Source organism: Egretta garzetta, unplaced genomic scaffold (genome assembly GCF_000687185.1).
Source record: "Egretta garzetta isolate BGI_Z169 unplaced genomic scaffold, ASM68718v1 scaffold50, whole genome shotgun sequence".
NCBI classification, from domain to species: Eukaryota; Metazoa; Chordata; class Aves; order Pelecaniformes; family Ardeidae; genus Egretta; species Egretta garzetta.
In genome coordinates this window covers 3,867,599-3,884,424 of record NW_009258613.1, presented here as the reverse complement: position 1 = coordinate 3,884,424, position 16,826 = coordinate 3,867,599, and the positions used below count along the sequence as shown (strand labels likewise).

The 16,826-nt window shown below is 35.9% G+C and overlaps 1 protein-coding gene across 1 annotated transcript in view; it reads right to left on the bottom strand.

Annotated features, from left to right (window-relative positions):
- PHF20L1 (PHD finger protein 20 like 1) overlaps positions 1-16,826 on the bottom strand; it is a 57,158-nt gene that overhangs the window by 18,076 nt on the left and 22,256 nt on the right. The window contains exons 10-15 of the mRNA XM_035903430.1: positions 13,310-13,562; positions 11,206-11,391; positions 10,793-10,999; positions 3,016-3,234; positions 2,765-2,821; positions 1,385-1,501 (exon numbers count right to left, since the gene is read on the bottom strand). Of these exons, the coding sequence (XP_035759323.1) occupies positions 1,385-1,501; positions 2,765-2,821; positions 3,016-3,234; positions 10,793-10,999; positions 11,206-11,391; positions 13,310-13,562 (1,039 nt within the window). The remainder of the gene's footprint in view (positions 1-1,384; positions 1,502-2,764; positions 2,822-3,015; positions 3,235-10,792; positions 11,000-11,205; positions 11,392-13,309; positions 13,563-16,826) is intronic.

Sequence of the window (16,826 nt, the reverse complement as noted above, 5' to 3'; positions counted from 1 at the left end):
CCAGGGCAGGTTTAGGCTAGACATTAGGAAAAACTTCTTCACCGAAAGGGTTGTCAGGCTCTGGAATGAGCTGGCCAGGGAGGTAATAGAGTCCTCATCCCTGGAGGTATTTAAAAGAAGGATAGATGAGGTGCTTAGGGATATGGTTTAGTGGTGGGATGTCAGGGTTAGGTTAAAGGTTGGACTCGATGATCTCAAAGGTCTTTTCCAACCAAAGTGATTCTATGATTCTATTCTATGATTCTAAGCTCCATTTAATGCATAGGGGTTTTCCACATGCTTTTGAGGAAAAAATTCTGGAAAATTCTTTGTTTGATAGGTTTTAAAATTTTCATCTCTCATTTTAAGACATTTTAATCAAAGTTACTACAACTGATATCTAGTAAAGTACACTCTCAACGTATATGAATGTAAAGTCAATCTGACAGACATCGAAAGGACAGTCTGTTTTCTCATTTTTAAATTTTTTAATATCTAAAGATGTTCTAACCCTCCCCCCCAAAAAAAACAACAAAACAAACCAAAAAAACAGCAGCAAGATAAAAATAAATAGTATTATTTTAGGTCCTGAAACACTTTTTGAAGTAAGCAGGCGTAGCACACAAAAAATAAAGTTCAGTCTTTGTCAAGAAGAAGAGACAGAATTGGTCTGTCTCCGTTTTCCCTTGCTGTTATTTTTATTGCCATAATGCTGCAACTAAGACTGCATGGGATGCAAACAAAAAGATAAATGAAGGAACATGTAATGTGATTTTATGGGAGATTAAAAGAACCAAAAGGTGTGGAAAAGGGGAAGAAATACAAAACCAGTAAAACTGTACTGGTCTGCAGGACAGTTATATTTTTATTACAACAAAATATTTTTGTCCCTCTACAGAACAGAAATGACAGAGAACAGAAAAATATAAAAATAGGGAAGTGAGACAACGACAAATGGAATCACGATCTGTCAAGACAACAGACAAGGTTGTTGCAACAGAGAGGCCAACCTCAGCTGTAAGGAGGGGCTGCATTTTCAGTAAACCACTGAGATTTAGCAACAGACTAGATACTGTAATTTTAATGTCCAAGCAATATAAGTAGGATGTGTATACAAAGCTTCAAATGAAGAATGTGAAGAGATGAGAAGACCAAGCATATCTTTTGAAGAAATTAAGAACATCTATGAAATATGTATGCCTATCACATAGAGACAGGCTATAAATACAAAAAATGAGGTCATAGACCTAAGTGTACTTTCATCATGTAAGGACAAAACCTAATCTTTGAAATTTCTAAGATTTGACATTCATACTGTTTAGAAACAAGTTTTACTATCTAATGCCAAAAATACACTAAGCAGTTTTGCTTAAGTAAAAAAAAAAAAAAAGTAAATTGAACTTACCATGCTGTTTAGATTTCTTCTTTTTTTTCTTCTTCTTTTTCTGTTTTGATTTATGGTCTTTCTCCTTTTTCTCTTTTTTCTCCTTTTCCTTTTCTTTCTTTTTACCTGAAATAAAAACTAAGCATTTTAGAACAGCAGTACCATTCCAAATTACTTGCTTCATTTGGCTTAACCTAAACATGACATTCAAAATCAAGTATTCCAGTTGCCTAGGCAGATCAAAACGATTCAGTTAATTTACTTGATATCTTGGGCATGTGTCTCATTAATTCCTGGTAGAATGGGTCAAAGGAATCTCTCTCAACAAATAACATTTACCATTTTAAGTATTTCCAAATGAGATATCATAGGAGAATATATAACAAAGCACACAAAATAAGCGACATTATTTAAATGGCTTATAACATCTGTTTTACTCACAGCTTACTAAATAAAGGTTTGGGCAAGAGAAAAAGCTTTCAAAAGTGCAAAATTCCAAACTAAAAATATAATGTAGTCTTAATAACTCGTATTAAGCCTACAGAAACTAATTTGAAGGAAATTTCAGTACCAAAAAACTGCTGATGCTGTCAGCACTTTCTACGACACAGCGACACTCTCACAGAAAACTGATTCTGACTAAAATTTATGATATATTTTTTACACTGCGGTCACTTCTAAGCACTGCATGAGGACAAGCACTTTGTCTCAGAAAAACACTATTTATCTTGTTAATTCTCCCCAGACAAAATATATCCCACAGCACCGTCACTCCACAATAATTTTCTAAACAATCAGCGGTGAGATAAATAATGAGGACATTGACTTGAAAATAAATCATTACAGTCAGTATTTAGGGATTGTTTCCTGCACACAAAGCAATCTTATTATCTTCTTGGGGAATACAGAAACAGAACTTTTACCTCCTGGAAAAACAAGGCACAATCACATATGAATTCTTGTCCATCTGTAATAATTTTATTTATTTTTTTTTTTAAATACAGGATAAAACCAGAGCCCTCTTAATTTATATTATCTTTCAAGAATCGCCAAATGTTTTGCTAGTAATACTTAACTGTTTTCTCCTCCCCCCAAAATCGGTCAGTACAAGGAAATACAGGCAGTATCACTAATTCAAGCAAAAAAAAACCCAAAACCACAACTTCTTTTTTTTCAGGCCTCTCAGATTTTGAAGGATCCAAAAGTACTTGTGGGCACTTTCACTTTCTCTTATAAAATTATTCTTCTAATGTAAATTTGTTATATATATAAAAACTAGTTTTAAGACCTAAACAAACAAAAGAAGTGCAGCTCAGCCTAGGAAATATTTTACATTTGCTCTTCAGAGACATCAAGCGTTTTTTTCCTTTTTTCCTAACAATATTACTGCTCTGTACATACCATATGTTGAAGAACTTTTCTCTTCCAGTTTTCCTTTTCTTTCCATTCTCACTGCACCTGCAAATTGAAAAAGAATATGGCATAAGTGCAGTGTCTGGCTGATGACCCACTTTCTTGTAAAAGTCATTAGACCGTAAAAAGTCCTAATGGTACATAATAAGAAACATACAAAGAATAAAATTATTTTTAATGTCACTTTACAATTATTTTTATTGTCTAAAGCACTGGAAACAAAAAGTATTGTAGTTTACCAACTTCTGAACGCTTGTCCTTCTCAATCACGTTCTTTAATATTTTCTCCTTCAGACTCTCAAAACATTTCTCCTTTATGGGCACAGAGCACTGTACCTCTGTCCCTTCAGAGCTCACTGATGTGGAAGACCTCTTTTTTTTACTATTCCCTTTGGGTAACTTTAGACTATTGGTTAAAGGCATTTCCAGTTGCAAGGCATGTACATGGGACGAGGGTGCTGAAAACAAGAAGACAGATTTACTAGGCATTCTGTAAGGATTGCAGCCAGGTCACTGGCTGGGTCAGATCATTGAAATGTCAAGTACTGGTAATAATATCATCACACTTAACATATAGTTACTGCACATGAATGCCTAGGTCTTACATACAAGACAATACATGCCACAAAGTTTCTCCGTCTGTTTTGGAATTTGCATTCACTTTTAAACTACTTGTACTGTTTAAAGTGTACTTCTGCTGCTACTTGTAAGCCTTTTTGTTTCCTTTTTATTCAACTGTAATAGAAACCCACGTCAACAGTAAGCGTTAAAGGTGCTGGCACCGTCAATACCATTCAAGGTAAAGTTCCATTATATGAACAGAGAAACTAAGCTCTGGTACATTTTTAGTGCTATGTATAATATTTACACTTCTACTTATTGCATTTTTCATTGATCTTAATAATACTTAAATCATTCACTGTCTTTCATGTGTATATTTAATCCATATTTGAATTACATGCAAAATACTACAATAATCTGTCAGAATTCAGCATCATATACTGACAATTTACTTGCAAATACTGACAATTATCTTGTACTATTCAGAAAAGTTTATTCAATGCAATACTTGGGTGTTTTTTAATTTTTAACTGATGCAAATTGGGAAATAACACAGTAAAACAAAACTCAAATTATAATTTTCATTGCTAATATTTATAATCAAATAGTACAATGGAACTTTCAAATAATAAACTAGAACAAAAGTTATTTATAAAGAACATTACTGAGTTCATTCAAAAGTCCCTATTACTGTGCTCATCAATATTGTGAGAGCTTGAAGTTTCATTTAAATGCCATTAGGAAAGCCTAATCTTCATCAGACTGCTGAGGACATTTCAGGACCATGCCAAAGACAGACATACAAAAATGCAGCTCTGTAATGTCATAAGGGGTTTGGGTCTTTCAATGCCAGCTGTAAACACTTGGAGGCACCAGTCACCTTTGGTGTCTCTCAACTTGTAAGTCTAACAGAAGTATCAGCATGTAAAAAACACCGGCGGCTTAAAGTGCTGAACCAAAAAAACCCAAACAAACCCAAAAACCAACCAAACAACAACAAAAAAAAACCCCAAACCACCTGCTAGCAGTGAAGATATTAAACAAGACCAAATACGAAGCTGGTCTGGAATGGGTTCTTTAAGCTCCCTCTTCTTTTTTTTTTTTTAATTATTCAGTAATAAAACAACAAAAAGCATTTAAGTGAGAAGCATTAAGATAATTTAGTAAATTCATCAGTCACAAAAGGATTCTGGAGTAAAGGCAAGAACACCTCAGGGCTGACTCTGTAAGGCAGCCTTCCAGGCTTGGACAGACCAACCCAACTCTATTGCGATACAACACACACGTTAAACGAAAGCTCCTAGGCAGCCCTCTTGGGAAAAGAGCCACAGAGCGAGAAAGCCACAGGGGCAGAAAGAGCAATAGCAAGCAGTGTATCACCTACCACAGCACTTTTAAATGCCAGATATTCCCAGCTGCAAGATGCATCACCATGCCACACCATCGAGCCAGCAGCAGCTGCTCAGTTCTGCATGCTGGCTCCTCACACAAACTGCACGACCCCGGCTGAGGCTACCTGAGCCTTTCCACTACCTCAAATCAACCATCCCACCTAAGACCATAATCCTTTCAAGACTGGTCTACTATTCAGGCTCTTGCCTTTGTCTTTATTTCAAGTGGGCTTCGCTTGCTGGGATACTTATCGACACAAAATGCTATCCAAATTATTCCTTTCTTGGGTTTCCTAATTAACGTTTGTCTTGGCTACAGGACTGCACTGCTTTGCCATCTGTGGAGCAATGAGTATATTTTAGCACTTTAGTAAAAGAAAAAAGTGATACTGCTCCACATCATCATGCTATCAACATCTTGTCTCGTTTCTAAAAAGAGCACAAAAGGATCACCCAAATGCACATAATTTGGTTAGGTCACTGCCATTATGAAGAAAAGATGCGAGAAAACTCCATCCAAACAAGCTCAAGAGAAATTTAGTCTCAATATTAGATGAATTAGTATTTAAGCTTCATTATTCCGAAGAAATCCTGACCTCAGACATGCAAACATGCTCTGCTATTGACAGCCACAACACAATGAACTTCGGTATTTCAATAATTTCAACACAGGATATTTGACAAAGTAATCAGGTAGCGACTAAATCACTTGGAGGAAACATTTATGAGGGGCAGAAGTCATAGGCAGCCACACAAATATCCATCTCGATGACAGCTCTCCCAACTGCCTTTCTAAAGTAACCTGAAGAGAGAAATCACTATTCTGCCTGCATACACTACGATGTTATTCTTGGCTTTTACTTTTACGAATCAGAAATCATTCTAGATTGAGAATCCTAAATTCTCAAATCCTAAACAAAGTGGTGAGGCTTGCAAAGCCTAATTTTCAACTGTGCAATCGTTACGCCCTACAAGTAACCACAAAATTAGACAAAGTAGACAATCACAGTCTGAAGGGCAAGCAACAAATACAGCAAGAAAAACATTAGTTTATAAAAAATTTCCTTTATGGCAATATTACCATATACTTCTTAACTGTTACTTTTAATTGCAATTTTATTCCTGTTGAGGAGTCTAGTCAGCCACCTCCCACACAGTGAAGCGTGGGAGGTCTGCAATTAACACTCAGCAGAGAGAAAGATGCTTGAGAGATTGGATTTGATAAACTGCTGATTATGTCATTGTGCTAAGATCAATTTTAACACTGGTAGACTGATTTCAGATTAAAACCAAATGCAAACCACAGCAATTTTAGTCCACGGCCTGCTTTATGGCACGTTTCCAATGCAACCTCTCCTGGTCTGGCACCGTGCAGCGACATGAGCCCCCCCCTCGTGCCAGCAGAGGCACGGAGCAGGATGAACAAGCGCAGCAGCACAGACGGGCTTTCAGCGGTAACGCTTATTTCAGTTCAGCAAATTAAAATAAATTGTACCAATATGAAGCAACTTGTTTGGTTGCATGGTATTCTATTCCATGGCTTCTGATGTTTCAACTTTCCTGACAACAGACATACCATCATCTGCATTAATACACAACTTAAATCATAATGTGATCAGCATAATTAATGGTTCTATCATAATTAATTTTGTGGTTTTAATTCCCAGTGTGTAGGGTGAATTTCATATCTAAATGCAATTTAAATACATATTACAGATTAATATCAGATCCTGCACAAAACAATTTCTTTAAGAAGGATAAGGACATGAAAGGTTCTTGCTTGCTACCCCAAGAATCAGCTGGGAACTTCAGGGCAGAGATTAGAAGGGCAGACATTCAAATTAGGGAGTAGACCTGACTGTCAATAGATGTTGGAGTAAAACAAACAGCTCCAAAGTAACAAGAGCTTTAGTTCACTAAAGCCTAGATACCTCTTAAAAGCAGGGTAACCGCTAACACTGGCAATGGTTTATTAAAAAGCGACTGATCTCATTTTCTGAAAATTTTGTACATCAGCCATTCCTTGTTCCTGCTGCAGCAAACTGTTACCAATAAAGTTATGTAGAAGTATACAATGTTTTTTTCTTTTGGCCTAAGTGCAAATTCCTCCCATCCAGTTAACCTAACATTCCCCTACTAGCAAAATCATCTAGACTGAGCTAGAACAGAAAATAACAGCTAATGATAATATTGCTATATTACTATTATAAATATTATAGTAATATTGTTATACTAGTCAATGTAATGGTATTTTCCTTTTACTTAAATTTTAAAACTCAGATTGCTCGCTGAAATTATGTTTGCTCCATACATAACAGGAAAACCAACACAAATGTGTAGAGTTATAAAAACCACGAAAAATTATCACAAATTTAAAGAGAAGTACAACTACAGAAAGATCTGAACTTCATGTAGTCAGAACTGGAAAACTAGAGTGTTTTGCATGTATTCAGACTGATGGTGAATTTAAAGCCTATGAAGGCTAAGTGACAAAAAGGCCAGCGATCCATATTTTAAGCAGGCCGACAAATGAAAGCAAGGATTCTTGGTTATGTGTGTACAGTATCAGGTGATCACAAGTAGGTCCATACACCAGGTTCCATCATGACCTGGTAGTGTACCAGTGTCTACCAAAGCACACAGTACTCCCATGTAGCCTGTGGCCTGAAAGGATTGATCACAGTGCTTTTGTGTTGCCTTTACAAAATTGTAAGTTGTGCACTTTGAATGACGATTTTGAGAAGGAATCTACGTGTTAATACCATGAGTCGCCATTTATGCTTCTGCACTTCAGTGCACCTCATCCCTCCCCTCTGAGAAACACGACGTTAATATCTTCTGAATAAAGAAGTCATTAAAAGGCATCATTTTCAACAACATAAAATTATATCTTCAATTGACTTGAGTGATAGCCCCCATCAGAAATCTAAACTTCCAAAGCAACAAATCGCATTTCTGGGTCCAAACCAGTACAGCTCTTCTAACAGAAGGGCTGGCAATAATAGGCTGTTTCAGGCTAAATACTTCCCTTACCTCCACAATTTCTGAGACTATCTACAGTCACCTACTTCAGTGACTACAAAGACAGCAGGTACAACTTCAGTGCACTTAGCAAATTCCAGTGTTGTCAAAATCCAGAACACCAGATCTGTCCAGACTTGGGTCAATAAAATGTAAACAGCAGAAATATAAAAGGACATAGATTTAAATTCTTTCAGATTAAAAAAAGCAGACAACTATAAAATAGTCTGGATTTTACACCAGAGTTCTCAAATTGTAACGTATAGAGTCACAATGTATGCGCTAAAGAATGCAATACATAAAATTACACTTAGGCAGGTAGATGTTCCTGCATAACGCAGATTAAATTTTCTCAGTAATTTCAAGCATTAACAGGAATGAGAAAGGAAAGCTTTGGGCACCTCTCCTTTATCTATTAGCTTGCCATTGTTTTAACAGGTTCATTAGAAAAGGAAAAGTAGTGATAAATAGAGAGTATTCCATTCGTTCTCCTGAAGCATGCAAGGATTTGGTGTAATTTTGTGTGCTTAAGTAACACGACTTGAGAACCTGTGTTATTTCAAAAGCAAAAAAAAGGCCTTCTAAAGCAGAGAACACAATAAAAACTGTTCAACAGTGTAAAATAACTCCAGAGGCTTCAAACCTGACCTTAAAAGCTGCATTTTTCTTTTTCTTCTAAGAAGAATATGAGACGGATGCGAGACAAATGAGTTTCACCAGACTTAGAAGCCTGACATAAACCCAAAAGACCCAACTTCAGTTACAGAGTCCTAGAGATGCTACTGACAGAGGCAGTTAGCTCCAAAACTTTCTATCAAACTTTGTATCAAATTACCTAGAATAGTCTTTCAGCCCACAAAGCTTATACTGCTCAAGTGGATGCTGGGCTACATGCTTCTGAAAACTTCTAACATTTGGACAAAAAAGTCAGTGTAAAAGCTCAAGACAGAATTCCATTGCACGGAGGAATATATGAAAATTAGGAACAAACCCAGGTCTGTCCAGAAGGCAAAAAACCCAGAAGCTAAAAAGGTAGCTGGCAAATCAGTTCCTTGAGAGCTTGTAACTCTTAAAATTATGTAGGTTTAAGAAAGCTCCACTAAGCTTTAAATACAGTATAAACTGTATCCTGCAGCATAGATTTCAAGTGCTTCCATGATCCCATTCTGGACTCAAGTAGTAATGCCAGATAATTTTGTCAGGGAATGGTTTTCCCTGACACAAAGTGTGTGGACATGTCAAATATTTTTGAGTCATAAATAAAGGTGGCTATAAATGAAACATTATTTCTTTAATTAGACTCAACTGTGGTCAAGACAAAGCTCAACAAATAAACAGGTACAAGTGTACTCATGGATGCTGGGTTTAGAACCAGCTCAGAGTCCAACCCAGTCCCATGTCGGAAGTGGGTAACAAAATAAATACCCATCAGCATTACCAGCTACACATTAAGTGCTCCAGAAAACATATCAGAAAAGCCAGCTAGTAACTGAAATGAGATTTAATAAACGAGAAACAGATGGTAATTGGAAGCTGTTTGTTTCTTTTACAATCTCATTCTATGAGTGGGGAAAATACACATCTCCCAAAACCACTTCTCTCAGCAGCAGAAGACATGAGATAAAAGGACTTTTACAGAAGTAATTTTCTCAGGATTCTGCTACTCAACTGCTGTGCAATGTATCAAAGGCAAACAAAGACTGTCACATGGTTTCACTCGAGAAATTAAGTAATATTTTTAAAAGCTTAAGTGGCGGCTCATTAGAAATTCTCCTAGCCCTTATTTTGACAAATTAGTCTAAGAGATTAATGGATTTTTTTTTTTGAGAGAGAGAGAAAGGATAATTACAATCACCTATTTTAATCTATGCAATATCGATCCAAGAACCCTACCCAGCCTTTGCTACATCAGGTTAAATAGCTATGTTACAAGTCAGTGAAGCAATCACCTTACACTTTTCAGTGGGAGCATGTGTGGGCAGACACCCAAGAAGGGGCCATACATACCAAACAAAATGCTTCACTGACCCATTAAGCACTTGCAGCTATACTATCAGCTTAATGCAAAGTTGTTTCAGGTTCCCCCCCACCCACCAAACATGACTAAGTTACAGTTTAAGTGCCATAATTACATACTTTAAGGCCATGTTGTCCTCCCTTACTATTATCACATTTACCAAAAACCTCCCCAGCAGAGTACAATAATTTGATTTTTTTCCTCCTCTTATTTTATTGAACAATTTTCTCATTAAAAAAAAAAAGGCTTGAAAGATAATTCTTTCTTGAGAGCCAATTAAAAATGGTGTAATACCCACATAAGAGACTTATTTATGAAAAAAGCATATGGACACCTAGCATACATTGGATGAAAACAACCCACTTTTAGGGTCTACAAACCACTATGTAAACCCTTCTGCAAATCTCTTAATTGCCTCTATCCAAGTGATTCACCTAAACCACGGTAGCCAGTAAACTGTTACAAAGTGAGAGGCAGCACAAAATTCCAATACTGGGCTCCACGCTAACTCTGTGAGGGTGAAACAAGGCTATACAAGTTTCAGAGGATCTTTTAGAAATATTTTCAAGTAACATTTTGTAGCAAGCAAATAACAATATTTCCACTGCAAACAGAAGCAAAGATAGAGGAATGCTGACTGCATCGCAAAATGCTACTCAGTTGCAAAGCTGAAGCCACAAGATCAATGAGTACATCTAGATTTAGTATGGATTAGTATGTTAGTAAACAACTTCGTAAATTATTTTTTACAAGTTTTAACAATATAAAATATTTTTGAAAGAAACACTGCTTTTTCTATTTTACAGTCTCAGATCCTCCTTAAAGCGTGTTAGAAAAAGTGCTAGCGCAGCCCAAAGCCAGTGGAAGACGAAGAATATGCAGATGGATGGACCCCAGGAAGAGTGGCAGGTTTGTGAGTGTGCAGAAAAAAAATAAAAAGCATCCCCTCTTTCTGTGTGCCTGAACACATACATGTTTTATCCCTACACCTATAAACCTAACTGGTTGTATACTGAATCTCTTTACCTGACGCTGTTGTAGCTACTCTTCCATCAGTTACTGCTTTGGAAGAAAGATATGCAATCATCTGAATATCTTCCTTGTCTTTACTGGGATATTCATTACGGAAAGTGGATTCTGTGGATAATGGCGCTGTAACTTCCAAACTACGGCTTAAATCAAGGGGGAGACATGGTCCACGCTTCTCAAGTGACATATGAGCAACATCAGGTACTACATAAAAGAAAAAATGTAGTATTAAAAAAGATACACAGGTCGAACAAACAACAGTTTGGATTGCAGCGTTACATAACATAGGAACAGCATACAGCTTTAGCGACACTAAGTCAAAATATCCCATTAGATGAAAACCGTGACAGGTCTAATTTTTATGATTCAATTTCTCTTGGGCAGTTCTTTATTAGATTAAGATACATTACCCTCCAATTTTGATGGCTGTTGGTTTTGACCACTGATGGAGAACACTTTTCCATCAGTAACTGAAGAGGGAGAAGAAACTTTTTCTACAGAATCATCAGGCAAGGAGCAAGTGGCTAAACGCTGTGATCTTCTTCTCCGTTGGCTATGTTTGTAGGATCTAGGGGAACTCACTGGCTGTGATGGACCTAAAAAGAGATCTTTCAATGTTCATGAAGCAGAGAGATATACCATAATCTTACCGCAGTATTTGAGCTCTAAAGATGGGGAGCACTTTAAATAGCTCTTATTTGCAAAGCTGGCAATCACAGCAGAACTGGTGAAAGTAATTAAAAACTGTGACTACCAGGAGCAAAAAAAAGTCACACTCAAGATATAATTTGGCTTTTTGCTTATTACAATTAGGGCATATACTTCCCCACTGATAAAGGCTGTTGTTTTAGACAAACAGTGTATTTACAATAAGCAATCCCCCCCATATAACCCATGAGAGTAGGCTACTTATAATGTAAGGGGGCAGTAGGATTTAACAGTCAACAGAACAAATGATCACAGTTAAAGATCTAAAAAGTCATGGATAGTGGTAACATACAACTTAAAAAAAATAATCAAAAGCAGTGGTTAATTTTATATCCCACCTCCCATCTTCTGCTAACCTGGCATCAATACCCCAACTATATTTCAAATACGTGCTGCCAATACATGGCAGTGAGAAGGCTCAAGAACCTCATATTAAAAAAAAAAGGAGGGGGGGGGAGGGGGCGAAATTGATATAGGTTAATATAGGCCTGATTCATTAAAAACAAAAAACCCACACTCCCCTACAACATCTCCAGTTTTACCCAGTTTCATAAACTTTTGCCTTAGGAAAATGTTTAAGTCACTATCTCACTGTATATTACTGTTCTCTCCTTTTCTTAAGCAGTTTTTAGAGTCAAATATGTACAGATTTAAGAATAAAGGCATGGAAAAATTAAATTTCCATTAGCGGTGGTAAAGACTTAGAAGCCAAATATTAAAAGACAACACTAACAAGATCTAAGCTATTAAATAAGCTATTTTTAAATTAGCTAATTTTTAAAATATTGCTACAGAGAAGTCTAACTTAATCCAAAATACAAACATGCTCAAGGAAAATTACTTACCATTATTTTAGGGGTGGGGAGGGAAGGCATATTACAATATAGATAACCGTTAATATTTTGTGGGGACAAAATACAATTTATACCAATGTGTCCTGAGTAAATGAAGATGGTTGAATTTGAATGCCTCCCTCTCCCATTCATTTAAATTTATCTGTGACAAAAGATTAAAAGAAACTTATCTCCCAAGGGAAAAATATCAAATCAAGGTTAGGGGGAACACATGATGCAGGTATATTCTTCCATCCTCAATCACTATTCTTAAGTGAAACAAAAATGTAGCTTTTGACTTACTCAAAAATTATAGAACTGATTTAATATTCACAAAAAATAGCATATTCAACCTTTCCCTGCTCTTCTGATAACCAATATTTTGGTATTTTGCAAATCAGTTAGACAGGTTAAGAAGCTGAAGGCCTATGGTATTATTCTGGGACAAAGAAACCCCATTTTTTATGTTTCCCCACCACAGATCTTGAACCCATCTTCTCTTTCACATCAGATTTAGAGGAAATATCACATAAGGTGAAGAACGCCACAGCCAACAGGTACAGCAGACCAGCCTGCTGAAGGCGGAATTTCTCAGAGAACGAAAGATCCACAACCAAGGTGCACATCTTTTCTTTTTAATGAATCAGGCCCCTTCAGAAGAGAGGTTTGATTTTTCCTGTATCACTGTTAATACTAACGTGGAGATTTAAGCTGGAGGGAAAGCCAACCATTAAAACCCACAACTCTATAACTATAAATGTATTATTTAAATGTATTACTTGCAGTAGAGTATTTCATATGCCTTATTATGTGACTTGACTTTTAAAATACTAAGCTACCCCTAATTCTCCCGCTTGGACCTTTTATTAAAGCAGATTCATTTTTAAAAGCAATAGCCATTTACAACCAAAAAAAATTTCTGTATATGTCTTATAAGAAATTACGGTATTTTTTTTAAAATGTCTGTGCTCACTAGTTTTATTTATCACAGAAGAAGGAAGCTGAGAGACCAGCGTCAAATCCTCGACTTGTATTAATTCTGGGGAAAGTGGTGATTTAGGGGGCTTTATACACCCAGAAGAATCTCCAGATTCTTGTTTGCATTTCTTGCTGCGAGCCTTTCCTGAAGACAAAGTTGAGGATAACAGTGCAGGTTTCTGAATGTTGGCAGAACTGCTAATATCAGCTTCATTTTTTTTCTGACTTTGTGGTTTAGGTGAAATCTCCTGAATAAATAATAAAAAATTGATACTTTTATTTCAGTTTCTTCGCTGTAGTTCTTGTATTCTATTTTGATCTTTTTAAAAGCAACTTTAGTATTCAAAACACATTTTAAAGCAACATTATTTTCAGTACAAATGAAAACTATTTAAAATGCATCACATTAAACTTTTTTTTAAAGGAGCACTATCAATTATTTTCAGTATTTAGAATACCCTCGTTTCTTACTATTTGAAATACCTGCAAAAAGCCTGAAAATGAAACATATTTCCTCCATTCCCATTTTAAAAATTCACCAAAGTTTTTTTAGTTTCTGTCTCCTTCGTCTTCCGTAGACCAGGACTGTCAGTGCTGTCTCAAAGTATAACTTGGAGAACACTTGTTACATACACTGATCTACAATCACAGAATATCTCATGTTGGAAGGGACCCAACAGGATCATTTGAGTCCAACTCCTGCTCCTCGCAGGACTACCTAAAACTAAATCATGTAACTAAGAGCAGTGCTCCTGATGCTCCTTGAACTCTGACAGGCTTTTGCACTGCTTGAGAACTGCAGTTCTAAAAAAAAAGTTGCCAAGATTTTTCCCTTCGTAGTCATTTCCCTGTCCATAGTGGGGGAAAAAAAAAAAAAAAAAAAAATTTAAAATGTCCTCGGGAAAACTTTGTTTAACACCAATTTCATTTTACAGAAGAACCTGAAAAAGTTGATAATGCTCCTTTAAGGAATGTCTGAAAACAATAAAAAGTTTCCAAATACTGAACACACTCTCACACAACCCCTTTCAGTGCTGGGAGTCTGGATTTCACCACATTATATGTTTGTGCAAACACATGAAGAAATCACAACTTCTAGCACCACAGGGTTAAATAGATTGCTAACTGTTGGGGAAAAATGAGCAGATAAAGAGTTAAAAACAGTTTTTGAATTAAAAAAAAAAAAAGAAAAAATCGACATAATGCAGCTTTCCAATTTCATCGATTTTCATCCTTCTTAACACACAGTGAAGTACTATTTTTAGACAATTAGCATGCATTGACAGACATTAGCATTTTAGATATTTAACTGGAAGGAAGCTCTTCCTACTTCACTGAATAAACTGTGCGTGTGTTACAACTTGCCCAATAATGGCAATCTACAATATCTCAACATAATTTCTTAAACCTCCCCTTACTTGTCCCAGTTACATCACACAGCATAGTACCTGCTAATAAAACCACAGCTAACAAAGTAGAAAGATATTTCTAGAACATGTGCACCACTTCATCCAAACTAAAAACGTCACGTCACTGATGATTTGAGGGTATTATTGGGTTTTGTTATAAATGGTTATTTTTCCACTGGAACTCTCCATGTTCCAATGGAAAAAAAAAAAAAAAAAAGGCAAAACAAAATACCACAAGTGCACATTCTATGTTTGTAAAAGGGCACCCCTGAATGTTACATGAATAGCTTTGCTGGAAGTATCATGTAAAGATCCGGTGCAAAACATCCCATTCAGCAGACATCAGTTCTACCTTGAATAACTCAATTACACATTTGCTAAGTGCAGTTTATTCGTTTAAGTAAAATATTCCGTGAACTGTAGAGTATGCCTATGCTGGTTATAAGAAGTATTACCAGAAATTAATTAGAGTCGTAACTTGTAAATAAACAATTTTATTGTTCATCTTCACAGATGTGAAAGACATTACTACAGCATCCATTACTTTCAAATTACAAAGTTATTTAAACAAGATTAAAAAAATTAAATTAATATTTTGATAAGGTGCTTAACCTCTTAACAGGACAAATTAACATTAAAAACCTTAATGAATTAATGTTCTTCATCTAATCAGGTCTTGGTCAAAAGGAAATATAACAAGACATACCCTAATACAGTTAAATAAACTACTGTATCTGCAACTAATCATCTGAGGTTTTGGGTTTAAGACAACTGTAAACTAAAAATATATAAATATAAATAAAATAAACTTCCATCAACAAAGTCAGTTTTCGGCTATTGGCCTGAATACTTCTACATTATTAAAAAAACCCTACAAGATATTTTACCCATTCAATTTTATAGCAGTAGCAGACAAAACCTCTAAGGAATGTCAGCTTTGCTATTGGAAAACCTTTTGGAGAGGTTTATAACTCGGCCATTTTAAGCTGAATTTGGGCAAGAACTTAGTAAAAAAGCTTTAAGCTCAAAAATTTTCCTCCCCACAGTTAATGATTTAAATGTTTGTGAGGTTTCCATTTTTAGTTAGAAGCGAAGGAATAGGACAATTTGGGATTTTAGATGCCTCTTTAAAGGAGCTTAACTAGTATTTCCAAAAATGAGGTTTTTCAGACCATTAGCATGTAAACAATGACAGAGACATCTTTTTTTATATCTAATCAATAAAACAGAAACAGCCGAGTTACTAAGCCTAAGAAATAACAAAATGTTTTTAGTAAATATGCACTGTAGTTTATACTGTTGCATACACAGTCTATGTAAACCACAAAGTCCCATTCACCGTAATGGGATTCTGCATGGTAAGATTTACATTGTAATGATTCTTCCAAAAACAACATGCTGTAAGCCATTTCACAGTTTTTTGCACATTGAAAATATCACACACAGTAGCAATAAAATCATAGCATCTTTAATATGCAAAAATTTGAGAAATGGAATGTCATGTCAATACATTGTAAACCTTTATGCAAAATACTGGCAATGCATTGACACCGTAGTGGCTCAGGTAGCCATTACAGTGACAGCATTAAAAACAGAAAATCATGTTCCATTGACAAGAGTCGCATCCAATGCGGTGTCAATGGAAAAACCACAGCAATGCAATTATATATCAGCTCTAAAGAACCAGTACAACCAAAATATCAAATAAAGTTTGGGGTAGGGACTGTTCATAGAGTGTGCCGGGGCTTAAGAACAGAAGTGCTCTTTTAAGAAGTGCGGGCAGCAAGGCTATTTTATTCAAATGCTGCTGTTAAAGAAGAATGAAAACGAATACAAAAAAGCTGTATTAAAACTACATTAAGGCTCTGATTTAAATCATTGGAAAACAAAGATGTCCTGAATCAAGACTACTCTTCATCCTTAGCTTGCTTTACCATGCTTAGGCATTCAGCCCTTTTAATATGCAAGATAATGCACAACTTGGAGTCAAGCAATGCCTGAACACAATGGAATAAGCCAAAGATAAAATGGCAGCCTTCAGGTCCTGCAAATATGCAGGTTTAAAAATCAGACCCTTAACATTATTTAAAAGTTTCTTTTTTG